At 32.2% G+C, this 27,722-nt stretch overlaps 1 protein-coding gene across 2 annotated transcripts; it reads left to right on the top strand.

The window, feature by feature from the left end:
• The first annotated feature begins 5,335 nt into the window (after positions 1 to 5,335).
• LOC124363300 (ras-related protein Rab6) lies at positions 5,336 to 27,399 on the top strand. 2 transcript variants are annotated; one of them, XM_046818527.1, is made up of 7 exons: positions 5,336 to 5,566; positions 11,469 to 11,527; positions 14,464 to 14,517; positions 16,246 to 16,351; positions 17,754 to 17,959; positions 19,514 to 19,580; positions 26,966 to 27,399. In XM_046818527.1, exons 1-7 carry the CDS (start codon positions 5,497 to 5,499, stop codon positions 27,034 to 27,036), a joined length of 633 nt encoding a protein of 210 aa, XP_046674483.1. In that variant the 5' UTR covers positions 5,336 to 5,496; the 3' UTR covers positions 27,037 to 27,399. The 2 variants fall into 2 exon arrangements, with proteins under 2 accessions (XP_046674483.1, XP_046674484.1); XM_046818528.1 differs by lacking the exon at positions 26,966 to 27,399 and adding an exon at positions 21,573 to 21,832.
• The last annotated feature ends 323 nt before the right edge of the window (positions 27,400 to 27,722 follow it).

Genomic DNA, 27,722 nt, shown 5'->3' with positions numbered 1-27,722 from the left:
TCATAGCAGCTAACATGCTATCCACTGTGTTTGACGGGTCTTCGACAGAAGCGGTCAGCAGGTAGGCCTTCAAACGGTTGAAATTGTTCAATCACTCTGTCAACGCAAGATTTTAATGACAGCCAACTCTGTTACTGCTGGTGATAGTATATTTTGTGGATTTTCCTCTTGAAAAAACTCTTGGAACTGTACAAAGGCAGACTGTCTCCCAAAACTTCTGCTGAAGTGAGCCCCAAGATTTCGGAGCCAAATCCTCCACTGTCTTTGTAACTTCATTACATGCTTTACTTGCCGCCTGGTGGAATCATGTGGCAAGAACACTTGACACATGCAATGTGAGGGGATTTCTATTTTCAAAAGTGAAAAAAACCGAATGATGCTGCCCCACCATCACATTACATGTGTCAGAACTAAATCCCACTAAGTTTTCAATGGGTAATGGGTATTTTTTGATTTCAGCGGAGTTCATCATACCAGTGAATAATTCATCAGCAGTGCTAGATTTGACTTCAAACACATGTCAAATAAATTAGTTTTTGGCGTTCCAGTTACATCATCAATAGATAGACTGTGAGGGCACATTGATTAACCGATGCCTGATCCGTTTGTCTCATCCCTGATCAAGGAGAAAAACGATCCTGGTGCCCTTAGTTTTTGGTAAATCAATTCCATGAATGCGGGACCTAAGGCTTTTTTAATCACAGTTGTTGTTTTAGTGCGTTTCATACACAGTTTAGCAGCAATTTCTGAGTCCGGAAAGACCGATTTGCACAGGCGGAATCAATGTATCCATCAGCGAAAGGGCAGGTTGTTGGTTGCAATTAGGCCGGCTAATTTTAATTCTGCTCGTTTGACACTTTTATCTGTTGTAGTTCTTTGAACAATTTTTTTTTAAGTCTTTGTTAGTGGCTATCTCCTTGATTAATTTTAGGTGCTTGAGGGACTTTCCATGACGCACAATCTCTGTTTTATGCGCCCCCCATGACTGCATCACAGACACTACAATATGCCATGTCTTGTCCGGTTCTTTCTTTGACTTTTTTTTGTAGCCAGTTTTTGAACTGGGGGTCATTCAACCAGTTTGAATTGGAATTTTCTTTCTTTTTTACTAGGCCTAATGGTGGCAGTATGGGTAAAACCTAGACACAATTTTAGGCCTAGCAGCAGTTTTTGGTTTGGGTGGTATTTGAAGTTGAGTGTACGGCTAGGTCTGTATCAAAGCTCAGTTTCCTTGCTACTAGCAGCAATATTAACCTGGTCCTCCTCACTAGAAGCTTTGACCTAATGGTTCTGGATCATCTGGATCTATTCCTAAGTCTTCGTACTCCATTGGGATTGCAAGAGACATTGAACTAGGCCAAATAGATTTTTTGCTCGATTCACCATGTGAGCTTTCTACAAACGACTTGCTCTGTCTACTTTCATCATCTTTGTCTTTTTTCTCATCTTCATCTTTCTTAGGCTTAGGCCTACCCTTTAATAATAAACTTATCCATCTTAGTAAACTTAAGTTAGTCCAATTAGAGATTCATGTCAATAAAGCTAAGTTCAAAGTTAGATGGATTGTAAATGGAAAAATGTAAATTATTAGGCCAACACTAACTATAGTTAGGTGATGTTTAGTTAAGCTTAGGGAAAACAATTATGAAGCAGAGCAGATAGGCTAGTAGTAGGTATTACCAAAGCATAAATAGGACTAGGTCGTTACCTAGCTATAGGCCCCTAATCATATTTACAAAACAAATGATTTGTATGAACTTAAAGCAGCAAAGCTAGCTCTCAAAAGTGTCATCTACACTCTAAAAATAATAGTCCAAGAAGAAAAATAGCATTGCAAAAAAAAGAGATCTACGTTTCTTAAGTTATATGCACTATAAAATAATGGTCCAAGGGGAAAAGATTGGCCAAGCACTACTAACAGTTATGACATGAACACAATAAAAATAATGGGCTAGTCCGAGAGAAAAAATATTGCAACATTTTTTGTAGCCTATACCTTGGCCACAGTCTACACAATTTCACTACATACTTTACTATTTCTAGGTCCACGGATTAAAATGCCACGATAAAGAAAACTTGAAATCTTACGTATCTTGGAAAAACGTACTTAACTAAAGCCAACTCACACGGCTATGAAATCTTATCATCCATTAAACTGATCAACTTATCTCAACTGAATAACTTCACTAGAAGAAATAAGAAAATAGAAACCAAAATTCAAGAGAAGAAGAACACTAACACTATTACTAACAGCATAGACTAAATATCCCTGGTGTTGTTGTTATCATAGACTAACTATGCCAACCGTCAATTTCTATCTTAGCATAGAGTATTAAAAACAACAACAATCTGAATACATATTGTAATATTATATCGATTGAATGTGTTGAATGGGAAATCAATCAGGTTACCTGAAAAGCGGAATTCTCAGTGTTCGTTGTTTTCCCTAATTAATTTAAAGTTACCACCAATTTACCACCGGGGCAAAATTACCACCTGAAATACCACCGAGACCTTAAAATTACCACAAAATGTGGTAATTACCACCCGATTGGCAACGCAGCACAATAGTCTTTATTATTTATTTCACTTTCCACTGTTTTTATCGCACTTTGAATGTTTTGAAATATAACCCTTACTATTTATTTCACTTTTCACTGTATGTATTGCATTTAACTGATTTGTGGTGAGGGTGTTAATTTTTTTTTTTATTTCACTTTCACACTGTTTCTTTTCATGGGAAGGGGAAGTTAATTACAATTCCACATTAAATGTTAGTATTTGCCTATAACCTGACTTTGTTATCAATCAATTGTTCCTGTAGTGTTCAGTTATTTACACACAGAGGGGGACAAGCTATAGGAAAGGCTTTTAGGTACAGGGATCAATGAACTCAGAGACTACGTTACGTCATCTATTGTCAAAGACCAATGTAGACCAAACAACGATTAAGAGATACAACTAAAATTTAGGCGGTTTGAGTAAACTGTACTTTTGCAAAATAGGAGCTTTTTGCTCATGCACTCTTAAGTTGATTAGATTTTCTTGTGTGGAAAACTGGTCGTCCCATTCTGCGTGGTAAAGTTGAAAAGTAGGAAAAGAGTATATTTGAATCTTTACCATGTTGTGGCAAATGACAAACCCAAGTGGTCAAATAAAATTATTTGTAGAGCACCCAACGTGGGAGATGTTTAATTTGACGAACACTCAAGGCTATAACCTTTTGCAAGTTAGAGGCAATGTGTATATTTTGACAAATTGCCATTACAATGCAAAAGTGTTATTGATGATTAGTCATAATACAAAATTATTAAAACAATTTTAAAAAATTCTTCACATGCTAAGAATCCATCAAAATACGGTAGTTTAGTAGAATAATGGATAACATTATAATTTGTCTTGTGCAAAATTTTCAAAATTTCACAAATGCGAGTGTCGCACTAAAAAGTTTCTTGTTATTCGTTTAGATTACCATTAATATTTATATTCAACCAGATTTAAGTTAAGTTATTCATGTCGGCAAATGAATGGTCATAACATGTTAAATAATAGAAAACAGCCATTCTAACTGGAAAGCTAAACAAACGTCTACAAAATAAATATTTTACAGCTTAACTTTCAACTTGGAATATTTGTGCTGATACACAATTAATTTTAAATGAGTCATTTAAATTGCCCTGTCATTATGTCTACGTTAATAATATAGATAATTCCTTAACTGGCTGTGAAGTTCAAATTTGAGTAAAACTTATAATTTTGTGACATTTATTTTGCTACCCTAATTCCAATATTTTGGTATTAATTATTGGAAAGGGTTTATAAACGGATTTCACCATTTATACATTAATGACAACACGTAGCGATGTATAGTTAAATGACATACATTGTACTTAATAACATAGCATATGTTTTATTGGAAATAGTAGTACCATCTTATTTTATTAAATTAACTAATTATATAATAAATCATTTACACATATTTATCAGTATAACAACATTGTAAATAGGTACAGGAAATATAACAATGGTAACAGAAAATAATGTTCATAGCAATCATAAAAACAAACAAGCGGATGACTTCAGTGATGAGATTTTAACAAATAAATCAAAAGAAATCTGGACTAAAACGACAAACTCTTACACCTTGGGACCATCAGTTGATCACTACAAATGAACATTCTCTTATGAACTTACCAGCACAATCAGGAAACGAAGTCAGCCACTGCAGGTATGAAATTTCTCTATCCATAAAGTCTAACCAGAAAACTGTTTGGCATCGTAACTGGACGGTGGTGTAGTCTGGAGAGCAGTCTGTGGATCTGGTTCTTGAAGGAAGATGAAAGTTGATCCAAAACCGTAAGAGTGTAGCTCAAATTGTCAGTCAACTTATACATAATAATAAAATCTGTACTACGTCTTCTTTCTTCGAGAGATTTCAGATTGAGTAGTGCCATGAGGTCAGCGATCGGAACCTCCCGATAGGGTACCCTCTTTGCACACAAACAGTATGTAATGTACAGATACAAGAGGCTTATTCGTGAAATAGAGGGATCGATTAACTTTCTATGCAATTATCTACACTTGTAACTGCCTTTGTGAGGAAGTTCTCACATACACTTTAAAAATATAGGCCCTCCATCTTGCAATACTAGGGTGGCTACAGTACGCATTCTCAATTCCCTAAACTAATGGATAAGCTCACGGTTCTTACCCAAAATTTGGCGGATTAGATTCACGTGAGGTCACAAATTGCAAAACAGAGCATCTCGAAGTACAGCTTAAAGCTAAATAATAGAAAAATTGAAAATAAACAGATCATCTTGATAGTTAGAAGAGATATTTTTTTAGCTTCAGCAGCGTATTCATTATTATTTATTAATATACTTCTAATGCGGTCGTCAGATTTGTTATTTGCAAGATATTTCAATTAACATTATACGTTATTAATTTGTTCTTTCAAATGGAATTTCAAATAATTATATTATATGATAAATGACAAATAATTAACACACTAAGCGTAAAGTAAAATACAAAATAAAAACAAGGGGGAATATAATCAAGCGTAACAAAATGTATTGTCAAATACAATAATAACACATAATTCAGGCCTGCATTTTTGTTGACAGTCAACGCCTGTAAACATATGTGAGTTACATTGAAATTGTTAATATAAATGACTTTTTTATGAATTAGTCTTCATATAATATAATTAAAACCATGACTTTCACCTGCTAGTTTTAAGTAAGTATATTATTATAAAAATTTACTTTTCATATAGTACATATATGTGACAATTTTACTTCAAAGGCATGTGCATTTTCAGGCTTAGCATTTGGCAAACGTGGCCAAAACTCTGTGATAAGATTGATTCTGTCACTGTCATTTTCTTTGCTTTACATATAATAGTAATATTTAATTATAGTTAATTAGTGCTCTAAATTGTTACAAATGCTCTAAACGTTTCCATTTGGCAATATATTAAAAGAGTGTGTCAAGATGTCTTCTTCTGGGGATTTCGGAAATCCTCTCAGAAAATTCAAACTGGTGTTCTTAGGAGAACAAAGTGGTAAAATTTCTTATTTTCATTTCATTTTGTAGATTTTAATTTTCATTATGTTTTGTTTTATCTCAAATTACTATTAAATCATTTAGGATTAGGAAGGAAAACAGAATAATTATAGCAGAAATTCAATTTGATTTGGGATACCTTTAAAATCTATAACAAAGCCTATTTTGTTGAAACAGAGAAAGTTGGAGGACTAATTGGAAATTGTTATGGGACTATTTAATCACTATGTAATGGAAATAACATGTTAGCTGTAAAATATTTTATGTTGGAAAGGATATGTTACATTATTAATGTAAAAGCCAACATTATTGTAACTGCTATGATACAGAAATTCCACTTACAGACTGTGAGTGTAAGATAAACTTCAGATGGTTGAAGCTTGTATGGGCACCCAAAAAATCAGAATCTTGAATGTATTAAAATAAGTCTATTGGTATCCAACATAAAAACTAAAACATGAAACATCATTTTTATCATCTGTATACCAAAACTGGTAACTTAAAAAATAAAATTATTCAATGAGCTAGGCCTAGTATTTATGGCTGCGGTATAATAAGCGTCCAACATTTGAATGATCGATATTCATGATTATCAAATCATCAATATTCATGAGTAAAGAATCCTCGATAAAATTACGTTATAGGTATTTCAAATTAAAGTAGGTATAAAAATTAATGTTTTAGTGAATATACAAACTGTTTTACGTGTATTTATGAAATATAACAAACAAATTAGTACAATATAAACAGACTTTTAACTACTTTGAAAGACAAACATGTCTGATACCTTGTCACACAAATAAAGCATGTATTTAACTATTGTTCTTGCGATTATTACCTGTGGGCAGTATTAGTGTCAGTAACTGGTTTTTCTGTAGTAACCTATTACTGCGATACTGTTGTTTCAGAAACAGCTGGGTTGAATGATTTGATGTTCTCATAACAATTTTCTGGCTTTAGATTGCTAGGTAAACAGTAAAGGCCGAGGCCATTTCTTGCAAGCAATGGGGTTAGGAATGGAAATATTGAACTATGGAATATTATTATGCGATATAATTAGGTTAAGATTAGGTTATAGTAAATATTTTATTAGTAGTACCAAAGTTAAAGATTACCTGTACAAGTGATTACATGATCTGAGTTTGAATTTTGGTATTATCTCAAGGTATGTTTCTTTTTATGCCAGAAGTGGGGCGTGGCCCCAGGGGCTTTTCTGATCAGTACATTTTCGACCTCAGATCACGTTCTAGATTGTCCAATGTGATCTGAGGTCGGAAAAGTACTGATCGGAAATGCCCATGGCCATTAAAAACAGTTTTGGTGATGCCTTGCCAGCACTTCTGTCGTAAAAATAGATAGTACCCAAATTCAAGCTCAGATCATGTTACAAGCACTTGTATAGATTATCTTTAAATTTTTATATTTATAACATGTACATAATATATGTATAGCTTAATAACAAATAATAGATAAGGAGTGAGTAGTACCCAATAATTGGGTTGTATAATAAGAATTTTAATTAGCAAGTTTATTATTTTATTAGTTTATCAGTCTAAATGTTACATTTGTAGTGAGTTAGTTTAATTTTTGCAATCTCGTTAAATCGGACTTCTTAATGTCAGATCTCCACCTAACATGGATCAGTTCAGGAAAATTTTAAATTAGCTTTTTGTCATCCACCCTAGACTGCCTTAGTTTCATCGTTATAACTAATTTGTCAACATTTTATAATTATCAATTTCTCTTTTAATGGTTTATTATGGACTTATAATAAGGCTGTTTAATAAATCAATACTCATATTATATTTTTAATCAAATATTTAATTTTTTATGGTAAAAATTGTGGCTGGTATAAAAAGAAAGGTTAATTCATTAGGTTCTATCCCTATAAATTCTCGTTCATTGTGGGATAAATTCTCGTACAACACATTTCTTCAGTCGCCGTCGGACATCTGCCACTGAATCTTGCAGCATGTGTGCTGGAAGTATTGTTAACGCTTCTTGCACTCTGTTTTTTGAGATCTAGTAAAAAAGGTTTTTGACCTAGTTTTGTACAATTCTTCTTTGACTTAACCCCACAAAAAAATTCCATGGAGTCAGATCTGGGCTTTGGGCTGGCCATTCATAAGGTTCACCTCAGCGTAATGTAATTCAGTGAGACATTTTGGTTTCAGTAGTTTAGATAATTATAAGTATCAATGATTTGTTTGTGGTTGTGGCCTCTTATTATACTGCAGTCACTTCACTAGTGTGATCTTTGTGAAAATGACAACATCTATATTCCCATACATGGATCATCATCCTAAAAATGGTTTTGGCTCTTTTACCAGTTCAGATTTGGTGCATGATGGGTTGAGGGATATCTGCTAGTTTGGTGCAACAGATGTTGGTATCTCATGTCATTGTACGTTCGGGATTTTTTAATCATTGTGATTAATATAGATGTAAACTTAACAACATTAGCACAGAATTACTTTTTACAATGTCTACTAGTTTTGTATTTATTATTAGCCTACTTTATTATCTTTATTATTTTTATTATTATTATTCATTTATGTGCTGATGCTATTATATGGAATTGTTTATTGTTTATTAGCAATAAAGATTCATATGACTCCAGAATTTCTTATCACATCTCAACAATAAGACTGAAAAACATGTTGTCCGGACGCCATTATGAAATAGTTAGGATACAAGAAAACATTGAATGTAAAAAATATTGAATTGAATTGAATACAGAACTATCACAAGTGTAATAAATTTACAACAAACCATACATTAATTACACAAATCTCCTTTCAGATAGCACAATTTAAACTTTTCTCTGAATTTTTATTTAATTATAACTTTTTGTACTTATTTATCATTCTATTTTTTTACTTATTTATTGAAGCTAGATAGTAGTAATTAATTTTTAGTTTAAGCTTTTTTTAAGATTTTGGCTACCATTTTGAAATAGTTGGGGATACTGAAAACAAAAAATATTCTTGATTTTAAGTTAGCTTTAATTTGAGGTAAAACAGCTTATCATTGCATTTAAAATTTAGTAAATATAAATTTGGTTAGGGCTAACAATTTGGAACTTTGTTATTACTGTCTTATTGGGTATAATTTGAATGGTACTGTATGTAACATTATAGTGTGACATACTGCTCCTTCAATAGTTGTAACTCATCCTTAGTAGTCTACCAGTATTCAGCTGAGGGATGGGGCTGCATGGATGCAGGAGGGAAGTCCCATGATGCAACTATACAATGACTCACTGACTCATCACCGAGGCATCACACACTAACCTTCCCCTCTATTTCAGATGGCAGGAAATGAGCCCTTGTCGTCACAATAAATTAAACTGAAATGAACAATAGTCATAACAATGATTATTTGAGAGTAGAGTTGCGTACAATAATCTTTATTTTTGGTTATTTCCCATTAAAAAAACAAGTTTTAACATGGTGTATCACTTGAGAGATGTTACATCTGAACTTTTCTATATATTAACCTTGTTTTCAGGAATATAAATGTATTAAAATAGTTGAAAAAATATGTCATAGTCCTTTGGACAAATTTTAATATACGAAAACTGTTACAAAAAACTTTCTTCTATAGCAATTTGTCTGAAGCATTTGATTGCATGAACCGAAAAATCCTCTTACAAAAACTGGAAGTGTATAGCAATGGTGGGAAGGGTTGATTCTACAACAATGTGAAGTTCATCTCCAGTTCACCTTCCTCTTATTGCACTGTCTGAAGTCTAACACTGTGACAGATTTACCTCCTGGAATCTGGAATCAACATCCATCTGTTGAGATCCAAAATAATCGGCGATGAAGAAGCTAAAAAAGAAACTTTCTACATCATTTCGACATCAGAGACACCTGGATTACAAACAAATGTAATCAAGATGAAGTGGCATTCTCATTGTCTCATCAGGTACACTGATGTCGAAACGATGTAGATAGTTCGCAAAAATGACACAAAAAGTAATCCACACACTTAGCGACAATACACGTATAAAAAAAATAACAAACGCACTACTCAACTGAATTGAACGCCTGACAATCATAAAACAATAGCGAATAAACTCAAACCGGTTAAAGTGGCAGAAAGAGCAACACTGATCTATTTTTCATAATGCGTGAATCATCCGAGCAGTCAGTTGCTGTTGCCCACTGATCGTACTACTCAAAAATTCAATAAAGCACTAAACAACTCACAACCGACTCGTATACAGCATGCCATAAACAAATTTCAGGTGCTTCACCTCAGGATTGACATGGACTACTTTACTGATTAAATAAACAATCTACAATTTTTGTATACTCTAAGGTGCCTCGGATTACATGGAATCTTGGATTACCGGGGCTCGAATTATCAAGACTACTATATAATGTCCTATGGCTTCATTATTTTTCGTGGCTCAACATTGAATATTTTTAATAGGCTGACATTTCTGTACTTCAGAAAAGATCAATAAGAATTTAACATAATGAACTAGTTAATGAATACTACGTTAAGTCTGCAAATATTTTTATTTTGCCATGAAATTGTTTTAGAAATGTGCAAGTTTTATGTAAAGAGTAAGAATAGGTTTTCAACAAAGTTTGTTGACATACAAGAAGAAACGTGGTGGAAATTCTGTAAAATTATAAAATTTTTAATCAAATTTAAAAATATCAGAATTTTTTTAATAAACCAAGCATATTGTCTAGAATATTGAACCAGTATTAATGTACACAACCTATTGTTCTGTAAATGAATTTTTTGTAGATGATGTTTTAACTCTAATATCTGATTTTGGAATAGTTTAATTTACCTTTGTTTTACCCTACTTTTATTATTGTTGTATATGTATATTATAGTTTCCAATAAATGATGTAAGCTAAAATTAGCACTGATTGATCATTTATAACCCAGTTATTGTTAGAAAGTAATCTTAAGTATTACCACAGTGACAGTACTCAATGTACAGTTCTATATCAAATGAGATTAAAATTTGATTGATATAGGATAATCTATAAACATGTAGTAAGATAATAAATTTGATTTGCTGGTTATAGTTCATAAAATTCTTGTGATTAGTGGACAGTTCTCTCGGACAATGAAATATATATGAAAGCTGTAATCTCTATAGATAATTCTTGAATCATGGGATCTTCAGATTTTGCACATTTTATGTTAGACAAAAAAAGATCAAGTTTTTAATCAAATTTCTAACTTGACTAATATAATAAAAAAAAATGTAAATGTAATATAATACAGACTGTGTGTACAGTGTATAATACAGAATTAGTGAGAGTGGTTTAGAGCTCACTCTTTGTGGCAAGAGCCCACCAATTTGTGATAGGCATTTTTATTTATTTACTTATTTAATAAATTTCCATTATGGAAAACACTTTAGTTTTGGTTTTAGGAAGGTTGAAATTAAGTGTTTACAACGTAAATAATTATAAGTATGTTTAAAGAACAATTTTTAGTTTTTTTGATATGTTCAATTATATAAATGTAAGTTATCGTTTTAATCTTTTCAATCTAATAATAAAAAAGGCAAAAATTACATAAAAAACTTCACAGTAACAATATTACCTTTGTCATTTATCCCATAGTTTATGCTGGCAATAAAGAATTTTAATCCATGTATTTACCTTAAATGTTTTACTGAAGAAAATTAAAAAAAAACTAATTTGATTTTAAATTAATTATAAAGTTGAAAAATTTGGACTTACCAAAATGTCTTTAATTTGTTGAACATAATATTATATTACTTTGTAATTATTCGTAGTATTAGTCTAATTTAAAGAAAACAAAATGCTCAGTTAAATAGTTAAAAAAATTTGTTAATTCAAGCTATTATTGTAAATTTATTTGTAACATTTCATTAAAGTGTTTATTTGATTTTTCAGTGGGGAAAACTTCACTCATTACAAGGTTCATGTATGACAGTTTTGATAATACCTATCAGGTGAGTTGGCTTTACTTTTTACACTCTTTGACAGTGTAGGTTATATTATGTATATTTTTTATAATGTATAAGGGATACTTTGTAGGTATGACTATTGTAATAGCTAAAACCTTGTTGGTTGTGAATTAACTCTTTTGTATTATTTGTAGTTAAACAAGGTGACCATTCGTAGCCTACACTGTTTAGAGTATTCATCCATGATACTATTGTTGAAAATAGTTGTAGAAGGTTCTACCTTTGTTTGTATTGGTTACACAAGAGATAAATCATCCGTACGGACATGGTGTGTAAAATATAAGACATAGGTGAGCAGCTTCAGTACAGATGATGATGGGGTAGTCCCAGCTGTCTCTGGTAGCTGAGCAGTGGTTAATATTACAGCTTATTACCCCAGAGACCCGGGTTCGAACTCTAGCTGGGCACAGCATTGTTACTCACTGACTAATAGTCATCGGAGACAAGCCTGAAATGTGGCAAATGGACCAAAGCTACACTGTAGATAGATTATCCACAATAAAAAGAAAATTAAACTAAAGAACAACTTGTCAATGAACAACACCAAATGAAAGCTCATGTCTTATAATAGACGTAGGAGCCTGGTATATTATCAGAGTCTTCCATTTTGTGCAGTGTAAGAAAATTATGATTATTGTTTGTAGTTTTTTTTATTCTATCGTAATGGAACAAACACACATATAACATAATTTCAAAATTGAATTCTGCTCTAATAGCAGCTCTAATTGAATCGTGAATGTATATAGTGGATATATTTATAAAACTTCACTATTGAGTGAATCATTGAATCACTCATCAATATAATACAAAATATAATATAACATTGATGTAACCCAACATAATTTATTATTATTATGTAAAATACCAAAATATATGGGAGCATGATTTTATAATTTATTCCCAAATAGAAAAGTATTAAATGTTGAAAAATAAAAACTTAAAGATCATTTAATAAATTTATCATTGTATTCCTTCTCTGAATTTTATGAAAACAATTGGATTTAAAAATGAGTTTAAATTAGTTTTTCCCATCTATGAGTAAATGTTGAATTTTATACATAGACCGTCTCTCTGCAAGTCTAGGATCTATTGTATAGTTTAGTTTTCTTAAAAATAATAATAATAATAATATATAGTTCTGTTATTGTAATTTTATACCTAATGAACTTGTGTTTTGATGTCATGACACCAATTATGTTCACTGTGTAAAATAATAGAATAAAGATAATTCCAGTCCTGATAGATAGTACCTGTACACTCATAAGTAGTGTGTCAAGGATGTTGGAACCTATCTACTTCTGCTACGTGGTTTTCAGGCATGAGTACTAATCATCTAACAATGCTCTGTTTGTTTTCTTTGTGGTGCAAAACAAAAACGATTTAGCTGCATGAGAACTATATTTTGGTTGAATGGTCCAATGGGAGCACGTTAATAAATACTACAATTAATCGTCTTTAGTATTCTTAGTCTTACAGTCGGCAGTAACTTTTAGTAGCAGTCCCTTACTACATTTTTTAGTTTTTTAATGCCTTAGGGCTTTATTCACCTGAAGAAGGAGTTACATTTTAATCCTCAAAATGTAAGGTTATTCTCTTTTTGTATCATATAACGATGGCAATTATTCTAAATTTTTTATCCTTTCAAAAACCTTCTATTGTCAATAACAAACTTTAAACAACTTTTTATCTGATACCTATTCTTTTCGTGATGAAAAGGAGTAAATATTTTTAACTTTGTGAACCATACAGTGGCAATAATTATTATGGGTGGACTTGATTCATACCACAGAAAGCAAACTATAACGCACTGATTGGTTATACTGAACTAGATGCCAAATAGCTTTCCTCGCTTTGGCAAATCAGTGCCCTAAATATCCTTGAAGTGATATACCATTTTACGAAATAAATACAATTATTTCCTTATGAAATAAAAAGAATATCAGTAGATGTTACATCAGCAAAAAAATACATAGGAACACTTTTTACAGTGCTCTTTGTGTGGAATGAAAATGTACAATATTTATTTTTGAAGTTGATAAATTCATTTGTCGTTGTTGACAAGCATTCTCCTTCCTTTCTTCCTTATACTCTACACCACACTTTTTTTACCTCTCTTTTTAAACTTCACAACACTTTAAAATAAAATTAATAGTTTTAGATGAGGTAAAATAATATTATCCTGGTAATAAAACACAATTATTTATTTCTTGTGCAGTTACTCTGTCAATGGTTGAATCAATTTTTTTTATCTAATTTTGGAAAAAGTTTAACTACACAACATGATTTCGGCCTTTTAGATATAAGAAAAAGTGACGTTGTCCATTGCATTGTCAAGTGCTTAAAGACAATAAAGATTTCTTGATTTCTTTCTTGATTTGTTTTCTCACTACTTTTACTGCACGCCAGACATGGAATATGTATGCAATTGTTGAAGAGTTATAGTCTGTTTTAACTAGATTTCTAATCAGAATTTATGTGACAAGAGCTCAATATGGAACCCATAGTATGATTAAAAGGCTGTTTGACTTTTATATTTGCTGATAATCTAAAGAGATCTCAACCAATAATTTTACTACTAGTGTTATCGCAAGAAACTAATCTTCTTTATTCATGTAAAGTCCAACCAATATATCTCAGCCTTGAACGCATTAAGAAACAGTTTATTTGCCCCAGGCTTGCATTGATATATTTGTACTGTATAACTATTTTAGAGATTAAAATATTAGTAGAAAACTAGAAAAATAATTTGTTACAAAAATTAAACTAAGAGTTTATTTAAGAGATGTACAGAACTGTGAAAAATCCTATTTATGTTATGTTTCATTACAGCATTGCCTCTAACTTGACATCACTGTAAGTAAGGCACTACACCAGTGATCTAAATAATTCCTAATACTAACAAAAAATGTTTTTCGTTTTAGGCTACAATAGGAATAGATTTTCTGTCAAAAACCATGTATCTGGAAGATAGAACTGTAAGTAAATTATTCTCAACTTATTAAATAGTTAATTATTATCTTACTTATTTTAATTAGTTTATTATTATATCAAATTATGTTATTTAGTTCATTGTGTTTTACTGTGTACTGTTAGTTGAAATATTGTAACTGTTTATATTTGTTATATTAACCCATTGACTGCGGTGGATGCACATTACTATTATTCCGGCCCTCCTAAAGTAGGTACATGATTTATGTCACAGTGAAGGTTTTTATGTGAATTCTCCAAATAGTTTTGATTATTTATTATATGACTACTTGATTATGAAATGAGTTAAACAAACCCCATATCTGTCTCTATATGCGTACATGCTGTGAGACGGTATTGGGTAGGCCTACATGTGGTAATGAGAATCTTTTCCAATGACTACCACTGGCTCTACGTATAAGGCAAAACTATGTCTTTCTACAGAGTGAACCGGATTATGAGGGGTTATGAAATCGTAATTAAAAAAAAATTACAATTAAAAGTACCCTTTCGTAAACAATCTTATGATGTAAACACATATGCATACGCAAATACATGCATGCATGAAACAGGAATGTATTCAAATAATTGCTAAAAATAAACAGTAATACCCAAAACAAGTAGTTGCTCAACATTTCCTAGATCTCTATCCAACCACTGAGCGATTGCTTCATGAATCAATGTACTTTACCTCAAATTAAAAAACATTCTTAATCCTCCAATTGATGACCGACGGCACAGATGTTCATCAATACCGCTTGTGAACTGATAAAGACGGCACAGTCGTCGGTCAACTTTCCGCTATTATTACGTGAAAACCGTTTAAGTTATAAAGACATAACTTGCACCAGTTGAATCCTCTACTCATTAATATCAATTTATTTTATGTAATTTATATTCATAATATTACTCGTTATCAGCTGATATCGATAAAAATGCCTCACAGCATACAGCTGACGGACTATGCAGCTGGTGACGCGCTGCATGGCCTTGACGTTCTTTGTAGCTAAGTTATTATATAGACTAGTTTTTTATAATTGATTGTTATGTTGTGAAATGGGTGATCCTCGTTGTTCAAATGATATACATGAACTATTGGATGATGAAAATATTAGTTCTGATGACAAAAGTGACATATCGGCTAACAAAGTGCATGATGACATGTCGTGAGATGTGATGATTTGTTGTCAGGTAGTCTGGATGATTATAAACCAGTGGAATGTGAGTTGGTTTGCAAAAATTGATAGTAACTGTGAAAAAAATTCTTCATTATCTAATATTCTTCTTGCCTAAAGAATTCATCAAACACCAATATGGATACACACTGCCAAAAAAGTTGTAAATAAGTGTATATTTGCTATAAACTTTATGTTCACTTCAAAGCTGTGTACATGTTGTACATTTACAGTATCTTACTATCTCAGGTCATGTGAAAGTTACATGGAGTGAAACTTAGAAAACAAAAAATTTACAATACAAATTTCTCAATTTATGTACAAATAAAAAGTACATATTTTTATTATTTGCATTTTTCTCTAGTTTCTAACAAAAATTTTTTTATGTAATACTTATAACTTAGCATTTAGCATGTATTTTTAAAAAATATCTGAATAATGGTGCACAAAAACAAAAACCAGTGTATCATTCTGGGAGTTTCTTATTATCGTAAAGGAGGGTTGAACATAGTTGTTAAGTACAGTGCTTCGTAAGAGTTATTTACACACATCCTGTGACAGGTGAGACTGCAGTTGTGGGATACAGCCGGACAGGAGAGGTTCCGCAGTCTGATTCCCTCCTACATACGAGATTCCACGGTTGCTGTAGTTGTATACGATATTACCAGTAAGTATTACTTGTTGCTATTCAGGAAGTTCAGCAACAATATTCACTAAGTCGGTATAACTTTAGATCTTTTATTTTATAGAGTACAAGGTTTGTCCAGAAGGTAAATTAAGATTTGCAATTAAAAACACACCAATATGAGAAACTAAAAGGTTGTCAGAACATATACATCATGAAGGTGTACAAAATGTTATTTAATTCTACTGCACATGTTATAAATTTAAAATATAGTCCACTACTCTACCCCTTAGATGATATTGCAGCACCAGCTACCCTTCAGGATTGCAACAGTTACCGAAACTATTGATTGAGCAATCATTTAATAAAGTTAGTTTAAAAACTGTTTTAAGGGACTGAGGAAGCTTTTCGAAAAACTTTCAATCACCATTGGCTGTCTCCAGAAAAATAAGAAGATGGTTGCTAGTTTCAGATCTAAAACTTAAATCTGTTAATGAGTTTTAAGTTCTCCAAGAGCAAACTGTTAAGTGCAATCGAAGGCTTTAGTTAAGTAAGCAACATATCAAGCTGAATTTAGAACTTTATTTTCAAAGCTCAAAATTATTCTTTAACCATGTATTTACCACTATATTTTGCTATAACTAGGCATTAACCAAACTGTACTTTACATAATAGACTATGGTATTTAGTGAGGAATTATCATATAGTAAGTTTTTTTTAAATACAGTACTAAACATTGTATAATATTCAAGAAAAGTCAAAAGAAAGTTTTGTAATTTTGAAATGACGTATTTCACAGGTTTTCCCATTCGCTTTTCTCACCAGTCTGTCAAAATGCTCAGTCAGCCATTTTGGGTTTTATTATTTGAGAAAATCGTAAATGGTTTTTTGTAGGCTTTATAAATTTATTGTTTTACACTCTAAAATATAGTGGTTTCTCACAAGAAAAGTAAAAAAAAATTATGACCACAGTGTGACAAGTTTGAAAGGGTAGTAATTTGAAACTCCTTTCGTATCTTTACCCTAAATAAATAAACTTTCAGATTATCAACAAAAGAATTACCTATGTACTATTTTGGTAATATACAACAAAAATAATTAGTCTTTTGGAAAAACGTTGTATTACACTAAACCGTTTCCTGAAACAAACTCCAGGTCAATAAAAATTTGCAAGTGAGTTTGGACTGTTTTTCTGTAAAAACGTTTAGTTTAATAATTAAAAATGCCAATGACACAGAAGGGATCCCCTTAAAATATAAATAAAATGCCTTTTAACTTGTGTAAAGTGACTTAGGTTCCTATTTATGTTGCCTTTTGCAATACCTTCAGTTTTGGAGATCGGCAATAGTTTGTAGACAATAGACATGGACCAATTTGTTAATAACAAGGAGTTACACTTGTATTCAATGAAATTCGTTGATTCAGAATGTTTGTCCGGTCTCAGATGCAAATTCATTCCATCAAACCTCCAAGTGGATCGATGACGTGCGGACGGAGCGGGGCAGTGACGTGATAATCATGTTGGTCGGCAACAAGACTGATCTTTCTGACAAGAGACAGGTGTCCACTGAGGAGGGCGAGAGAAAGGCCAAGGAGCTTAATGTTATGTTTATAGAAACTAGTGCTAAGGCTGGATATAATGTTAAACAAGTAAGTGAAACTACTAAAAACATTTAGAACATTATTGCATGTAAAATAAGATAAGGCATTCTCTGTTATGTATTGTTGTTGAATGTGCTTATAATGCTGCATCCCTTATTACTTATTAAGCTTTGGTGACGATGTCAATACATTTTAATGATGTTATGATGACTAATAAAGATTCTTGATTCTCCCCACCATACCGAGTGGCCAGCTCGTACGGTAAAGTTTTTTTTTTTTTAGTAGTACAGCAAGGTTGAATAACACAGTTGTATTAAAAATCGCTGTTGGTGCACTTATGAAGTATTGTTTCTATTTTTCTATTCCGGTACCCTGTGGTTCCAAAATGCAGGAATATCAAGGTACGCCTGGATCAAATGTGAAACCTTTTTGTTAGACCACTCCTGCCTGGGTTCAGGACATGGCGGCACAAGCTGACTACGTGTCCATACTTGCACACCAGTAAAGCCGATCTATGCCGTTCGACATAGTGAGCATGCGGCTTTATAGTATATTTGTTTTTGAACTCAAATATTGATTGCTGATTCTATTTTCTCTAAGACTCTTGATATTGTAGTGTAAGGTTAACTTGTAGTGTAGTTTGATGTGTTTTTAATATGTTCTGTGCTTTTATCAAAGTTTGTAAAATGTATGTACTTTTTTGTTTTTATCAACAACTCATACACATCATGTGAATAAAAATAAATCGCTGTAATATTATTCCTCTTACAACAGGTTTGTTATGGTAAGGGTATATCATTTAAACAGCTCATTACAACTAAAGGTATAACCGGAGTGCCGATGGCCGAGTGGTCTAAGACGCTGGACTTTGAGTCTGAGTTAGAGATAGCACAGGTTCGAATCCTGTCTGTGACCGTTGCACTTTTTATCAGTACCATCGACCTTGTACGGTATCGACTCTCCCCCTTATTCTGTTTGATAAGATCCTCGCACAGGCCAGTGGCCCATGAGGACGGGCAGAATAAGGCAAAAAGGAGATCGGCTTCTCCTTTTTTTTTTAAAAAAAAAAAAAAACCATTTACAGGTTTTATATTCAATTTAATTGACAAATTTAAGTGAAAAAATATAATTAATTGTACAAGACTTCATGAACTAGTTTGGTAACAGTTTAATAGTCGGCTTATATTATATAATAGTCAGTCGGCTGACTCATGGGACTGCCCAATTCCAACCTTAGCTGAAGCCACACTACATAGTTTATAAAAAATAAAAATTATTTATTCAGGTCTTTTCCTAAACGTTCTTGCTGACACAATTGCTGGACCTAATGTTCATAAATTTTCTCATAGTACTTTCAATGTTTTGTAGTTTAGTAAGGTCTTGTTTATATATGTAAAAAACTAATTATTTTGATTAAACAATAAAGATTTTACTACCTAAAATCAGAAGTAATGAAGTAACGAGTATTTGTCGTTGCCAATTCAGATGGGCCTTTGGCTACGAAAGTTCTCTTCATACCAGCTGTAGAATAAAAATAAAAATCACTAAAATTTTTGCTGTATTAAAACTAAATCAGTTTTAACTTTGTGTTATGATTTCCAGTTATTTCGAAGAGTAGCAGCTGCTCTGCCTGGGATGGATTCAACAGAAAACAAACCTCCAGAAGACAGTATCCTTTTGATTAAAATAATTTTATTGTTAATATTTGTAGCTGAAAGTGGAAGATAGCCTTGTCTGCTTCATGTCTACTTGTTTTCTAGGCCTTAATTTCGGTTCCCAGAATGTATTTGTATATAGGTATAAACCTGGCACCATGTTTTCTTGTGGATCTTTTCTTGCTAACTGTGCTTGATTGTTTTCCCACCTTCACCCTTAGAAAATGTTTAATTCAAGCATGGCTATGCCACATATATTGGGCATGGAACAAATTTGAAGCTTATTCATATCCGGAAAGAGGCTTAATTTTGTTTCATACCTGTGTACATGTGTTTTATATTTAATTTGTCCAAAAGAGCATACATATATTTTGTGTGGTATGGACAATATATTTGGGCTTTTCTAAAAAAAAAAAAAACTTAAATTGTAATGATATTGATAAACATTATATGTTTAGTGTATTATCCTTTTTGAGTATGAATAGATAATGTATTTATCCGTTTAAAATTTCTCATCCAATTAAGTTTGGTTGTAAGTAATATTTTGAATTCTTTTTAACCCACACTTCTTAAAAAAATAATTTAAATTGTATACATCATTTGAATACGTTTTGAATTTATATCTTTAAAAAATTTATATTATTAAATATAAATTTCTCCTGTTTGGGCAGTAATTTAAAGGCGTATTCAAATTCAACAATTAATTTCTTTAAATTTAAACCCTAATTAACCATATTGGGCAAAATTCATTACACATTTTCTATTTTTTTATTTTGCATGTAATGTATCAAAATTATGAGTTGGGAAGTCCAAAATAAATTTCGAGGGTGACTTGGAAAGTAAGCTACTTTAATAAAAAATATGTAACTTTACAGCTTTATCATATACATTTGAAAGATTAGTTCTAAACTATTTTTCAACATATTTACTATTTACAGTTAAGCACTTGTCATATTTAGGTACAACCTTTTAATACTAATTAAGTAGAACTCTGCCGCATGTAAACGAAACAAATTGAGGTGGTTTCTGCAGGCAAGGTGTGAACCCACTTCAAAGATTGCCAAACCCATGTTTCTTCATCAGTGATTATTGGATAAAAACACTTGTCAACAGTCTTTATGACACCGGGTAAAAAACTTTAAAGTTGGTCCCACTGTCTGTTTTGAGTTCATCCAATCAAGAGTTTGGCTACCCATTGGGCACACAAACTCTACGATATCCAAAAGTTTCATCAACAATTTCTTACACTGTTGTTCTGGATATCTGCAGAAAATGATGTGAAAGATCTGCGATTGTGAACCTGCAATTTCTCTAAAATATTGATTGATTGGTACAACAAAGTAATCGGTGACCACAGACCACTTTGATTTTCGTTGTGAACATGTTCAACCTTCTTAAAACAATTGCACAATTTTTTAACTGTATTGTATGTAGCTCTCCATATACAGAAAAGATTCCATGGTAAATTTTCACCCGTTGCATTTTAATTGCCAAAAGAAATTTAATGGCACTGCTAACTTCATAGTCAGCCAGAGAGTTGATTAGGGCAGCCATTTTGAACAATAGTGCAGAGTGCCACTACTCCTACCAATGGGGGCATGGGGATGCCTCAACAATTTACTTTCCAAACAAACCTTTTGTGTAATGCTCATTTGTCACATTTTTCCTGCATGACAAATTTTTGGATGTAATTTTGAAGTAGGCAAGAAAATACTTGTCTCTTAAAAAAGAAATGGAAACAGTTTTGTTTAAAAACCTTTCTGAAGGAGGCTTCTCTCATGCATTGAAAGATCATTTCACTGTATTAAGCCCAAATAAATACAAGAAATATTAGATGAAAAAGAAATACTTAGATCTTTTCTTACTTTTTTTAACAGTGCTATCGGTATGGATTGTGATTTACCTGTAACAACTGATGTAGATTTGAGATTAATGTTATTTTTAGTTATTTGATTATTTTAAAATTTTCTTTTGTTTATTTTGTTTCCTTAACTTTGATTTCTTAGTGCAAGAAGTGGTATTGAAAGACACGCCCAATGAATCCGGCAACTCAGAAAGTAGCTGTGCATGTTGAAGCCTTGTGAAGCATTGCATCGTTCAAGAACGCTATATAACAAGCAATTTTTAATCACCATTACAAACTAAAAACATTCTACAAACCCATGCAGGAAGTGATTTTTTCTTATAATTTATTGATTACTATTATTTGTGAGGGTATTTATATACTACATTTAACATATTGAAATAAAATTATTTATTTTAATAAGTTTTCCTTTTTAATTTTCCTTTAATTTACATTTTTATACCTATACTTTCACATTCTGCCTGTATAATCTAATTACGACTATATGGTCTGGTGAGGAAAGTATCGTCGAAAGTAAAGTTCTGTAATTTCTTACACAAATCTTTGCCCTGGATAAAATCTTGTATTCATAACATAAAGCCGAGAACATTAATTTACCAGAATGGAAGGAAATTGTTTTCATCTTGGCAAAAGATTACAGTGGAGTGCCTCAGGGCTCAGTATTGTGACTGATGAAGATGACACCATTTCTATGGTAAAATTGGAGGCCAATTATTTGCTAACAAATGCAATAAAAATAACCTTGACCAATTATCATTATGGTTTTGGAATGAACAGTCCAAAAATATAAATTGTCAAGTTAAGTACTTTTCAAAATAAAAAAACTATTTAACTCTAAGATCATATCCTTGAACGAATAAACAGCAATAATAGAAACACAACTTTTTAGGTGTAATGTGGGATCAAAATCTATCTTGGAAACCTTATATTTCAAAATTATCTCAAATATTGAACATTTTTCGCTATCAAGTGTTGATTTTAAGAGGTAGTGTGTTGATCTTCAAACTCAAGAAATTGTTTATTATTCTTTATTTTATTCCGTAATCAACCATGATGTGGAGTTTTGGGGGAAATCAACTAATGTTAAGTGTATTTTTACAATCAAAGAAGTTTGTTAGGATTTCAACTTTCTCCAAGAAATTATCTTCATGCAAACTGATTTAAAAAAAAAACTAGATCTCAGTGCTATCTCCTCTGAATGTCAAAAATGCTTATTTAACGTAAAGTATAAGTATCATTTCTTGATAGATTAATAGAATCAGTAAAATTATAGTACTAAGGGGAAAAGTAACTTTTGTTTCCTGAGCATACATTGACTTTGGCTGAAACCTCTTTATATGGATATGAAGATTTTTAATAAGCTTCCCGAGAAACTAAAACTTATTGGAGACTTAAATAATTTTAAAATTAATTTTGAACAATTCTTGACCAACAAATTTTACTATGCAATAGATGAATATTTGGTGGACAATTTTAATATACATTGTAATTTATTTTTGCTGCAAAACAGAATAGTATAAGAACAATGTAACATTATTGTTACCTAGTATTGTAGCATATATTAATCCATGAGCTGAATTTAATTGTGTTGGGAATTCTTTGTTTCAAGTTTGTGTTTTTGTTGGAAATATTTTGACACAGTTTGAACTAGAAAACTCAGACGATTCTCTGAGCCTTAGCGAAGCCTGTCGCTCGAGGGACTAGCCATTGTAGCATATTATTATAAAATATGCTAATATATAATTCATTTTAAATCATATTATAATTTTATTTTTATTTAACCCTGAAATATAACAAAAAATATAACTTTCATTAATATTATAAACTAGCTTAAGTAATTATTGGAAAATTGCTGTAATAAAAACTGAAACAGTAACACACTTAGTATTAATCACATATTTCAAAGAAGGGACAAACAAATAGGTATATGGAACAAAAGCTATGTCCTGGATCTCTAGGCATTGTCTTCTGATGAAATTCTGATACCACGCAGTGATCTGTAACCATAATTAGCCATGGTATGCTAAGGCATTCCTTCTAACATCTAATCTAATCTAAAACTTCAGACCCCACAAGAGATATAGGGTATTGAAGACCTAATTTTATAATTTTTTGACAATAGAACAATATAAATTTAACTCTGATAAACAATTTTAAAAATTCTAATCGACCCACCCACTTAACCCTCTCTTTGGCGATCGCCATGGCAGGGAGCCTGGTGCTAACGTTCAATCACAACAGATCACCACCAACTGCTTTATCACTGCTTTCTGCTTTCTGCTATCGTGCGGCTACTTTTGGAACTGCTAATGGAAATATCTATTGACAGCACTGCTGTCCTCATTCATTGCATGTTGTCATGCCTAATGATGCTATCTGAGTAATATATGAAACATTTTATCATCCCTTCATTAACAGTGATTTAGCCATTTTTCATCAAAATTCCTTCCCACTTCTTTTGCTATTTTATAGAATTATTAAACCTATTGTAACTTCTACAGCTACTGTTTTACTGACGTATTGTTATGTTGTTTTTACAGTTATTTGTACAAGGCATGTAGTCTTATTCGAATGTAACAATACAAACAAAAATTTCTTTTACAACTGAATATTTAGATTTAGTGTACCTCATAGGCTTTATAATTTTTCAAGTGTCACTGTATTATACAGAATACAATGATGTTTAATATGTAACAGTTTTGTTTGAGCAGAGTTGTTTAAATAATAAAAACACGAGTGGGTTCTTCCACGATGGAGAGGCCCAATCAATTCAGCTCAGTAGCACCCGGAAATACGTTTCGGTAATTCGACTTGGAGAGGATTAAAGTTAACTATTTCAATCTTTTCCTAAAAAAAATAAATTCCTGGGAACGTCTGGGATATTTCCTCAAACTTTAACACTATCTAACTTTTGTTTTAGTCATTAAATTTAAAGTAAGAATGGATAGCTTTGGTTGTTCCTGAATCTACAGAATCACTAATTAAATTGATTAGAATTGTAATAATTTTATTGACAGATTAGTAAAGCTGAAAATCATTTGTTAGAAAAAGATTAGGCAGTTGAGAATTTGTACAAAAACAAAGTTACAGAAAATGTACCTGGAAGAGCTAGTCTACCCTTTCATACCAACATTCTTGGTAGTCAGTATAATAATCAAGGTGAGTACAACACATTGTACATTGTGTAACAGACCTCGTTGAAGCTGGATGCAAAACCAGCTATAGCTCATTTCATTCTTGAAATGTCCTACAGACAGACAGGTAGACAATCATACAGAAAAGACATTTTTACAACCCCTCAGCAGAAAAATGGGGAATTGTGTCAGCCTATTGAGTGATGAGCTTCAATGATGCTCAGCCAAATCCCTTTGATGAACATCTGCTATAATAGAACTTCTTCCTGTCTAAGTAGAAATGAAGTTTTGTACAAAATTTAAAGACTACCAAAGATGTATTTCTTGAGATATCTTGTTGACAATTAGGCTACACATGTTGCTATGGCACACGTCGTATCATTGTGCTCAGATTTTTCACAAATTTGTTTATTCTGTCATTTTTTGTTGCCATCAAGGCCATAAGACAACCACCACTGGGCACAGCAAAAACCGACGTGTCACCTAAATCTGGGCAACCTTATGGATGTCCAGGAGCGGCACATCACTGACCGCAAATGTCCAGATTCTGGGGTGCAAGGGCAATTCGATAGGTCTAGTCTACTGTGGTTTATAAGCTTCTTGTCCTCAGAGAACAAAAAAAGGGCCATAAGACCAATGTAAAGATGTCCACTAATGCTTGGTTACATCCCATGGAGTGACATGCACAATCATCAAACTCGATGTTGTGTATAGAGAAATGAATTAAGCTTCATGAAAAATTACAAGCCTATAATTCAGTTTACTCTCAAGGTACTGTGTGAATAGATAGACAGACAAAAATGAAATTTTTCAGTTCCTTGCTAATGCCCAGACAATCAAGACTATCATCTAAGTTTTCCAGTTCACACTGAGTCGGAACAGTTCCAAAAATTATCACAAACTTGAAACAAAGAATTTCCAACACAATTAAATTCTTGAAATCTTTTATCTTCACTGAAGAGAACTAACCATCTTTGGTGAAAAAAAAAAAAAAAAAAAAAAAAAAACAGTAACCAAGTGACGTGGCACTTCATTAATGAAACAGTGAGCTTGTTTGAGTTCTGTTGTTGATATACCTAAAAAGAAAACACAGCTTAATTTGCAGTATTTAAAGAATAATGCAATCTTTGGCTTAGGAAGTAGGTTGGGAGATACTTTTATAAAAGAGACCTGACTGATGCTGTATAAGTCACTTGTAAGATGTTTTCTTGAACATGCCTCCGTCATCTGCTGTTGAGAGTTCAGAGAAGGTTTCGTTCTTGGATAGCCTTCATGTTTTCTAGGGCCTATGCCAGCCTTGAGAAAGGTGTAAGGCAAGAACTTCAACTCTTGATCATGAAGATTGTCATCTGGTAGAGTTGTGTTTTCCACAAAGTACTCTATGGCAACTCAAATCTCAACGATGATGTCCTCAGGGTCCAGCACATCCTTTATGATCCAGGATAGTATTTTTTATCAGGCAGAGAGGGTTGACTTCTTTTATAATAAAAGTAAATTCTGTAAGGCAGTTAAAGTGGCATTGTGCAATTTATTTAGTTGGTGTACTTCGACTGAAAATCATTATTAATTTTTTTAGACTTCTTGTCCATTACCATTGACTACGTTCAATCTCAAAATTCCTCTGATCAACCAGGGTCAGTATATTAACCCTTTAAGTGCTGAGTTTTCAGCGTTGTTGCAGACTGCTGGGTTTATTTGGCACACACAGAGCTGCTCCCCAGTCAGTGCAATCAGTCTCGCCAACCTTGATCAACCTCAGCGATCAATCTTCATTTACCAAACTGCCTTCAGAACCTTCTGATTTATCATGTCAGATTGTGGTTGATAAATTGATTCCACAAAAAAAACGCCATTATTCTCAAAAAAAAAAAAAAAAAAAAAAAAAAAAAAAAAAAAAAAAAAAAAAAAAAAAAAAAAATACTGCTGAAGGCTTAACTTACAACGCATCCAAATAAATCTAAAATTGATAAAACATCCTTACTATTATTTGAACTAATTCCTGCCATACCAACTGAACCACATTCAAAATAGCAAACAACAAACTTGCAGTAGCAACTTCAAAAATGCAATGACAACAACGTTCTGTTTTTAACGTCCAGGTAAAACGTCACCACGTACTTTCATGACAGTTCCTTAGTTGACCGTTGATCTCTTAAATAAAGAGATCCTAGTTAAACACATATTATAAACAAACTACTGTTCGGTTATTCTTCTTTTACCCATTTATATTATTCTTTGACAGGTAAGCACTATTCCATTATGTCTTGCAAATTGATGAATATTGATGTTTTTACCCTTTTTCAGTTAATAGGAGTGTTTATTACGAGTAGAATGTAAGTATTTATATCAACAGAAGAACATTTTGAATTTTACATAAGAAAAGTCCTTAACCTGTGTTCAGCTGTTGACTTGCAGACTCAGCATTCTCCTCAGAACGATCAGCAAGATTCTGAGAGTGGTTGTATGTGCTAAGATAAACAATATGGTTTGTTATATTTTTGGATATTGCTACTGATGGATTGTGTCAACTTTGTAGTTTCGTACGGAGCAAGAAAGTGATGTTGTGGCAGCTATAATAACATCCCTTAAAGGTGCTTTAACGACAACAGCACATATTCTATTTGATAACAGTGTTATATTACTCCTTATTTTCTGCTTTTTGCTTTCAATGACGAATGCATTCATCTTTCAGCTTAGGTAATTGCATTGTCCACCTCTATAATAGAACTACAGCCTTTTTTACAGTATTACACTTAGTACTTGAACGTTTTTTTTTTATTTTAAAATGAATGAACTGTATTATTTGCAAATAAACTGTCTTTGTGTATGATTCAATTACTGACTATTTTTTACACCCTTAAAATCGTTACACTTTATTTGTTTAAATGTCTAGGAAGATTTTGTAGAAATCCATATTATTTCTTCTACAAGCACTTGTGCGAAATGCATTCATATGTCTTTTTAATTATCTTAGAAACCAAACGGTCTTGTATTCAAAAGTGTGACACGATAATACAGGGTGAGTTTTACATGTAAGTCAGTGTGTGGACAGGATATTATACTACTCTTAAGAGGTCGTAGACTACCATTTTGCTTAACTAAACAGGTAGTTATCCTCTCAGTTCGGCAGGCCATACCTAGTGGCTAGACAGGTTCTG

This window comes from Homalodisca vitripennis, chromosome 5 (assembly GCF_021130785.1).
Source record: "Homalodisca vitripennis isolate AUS2020 chromosome 5, UT_GWSS_2.1, whole genome shotgun sequence".
Classification (NCBI taxonomy): domain Eukaryota; kingdom Metazoa; phylum Arthropoda; class Insecta; order Hemiptera; family Cicadellidae; genus Homalodisca; species Homalodisca vitripennis.
The sequence above is the reverse complement of the archived record's forward strand: the minus strand, read 5'-3'. Positions and strand labels throughout refer to the sequence as shown.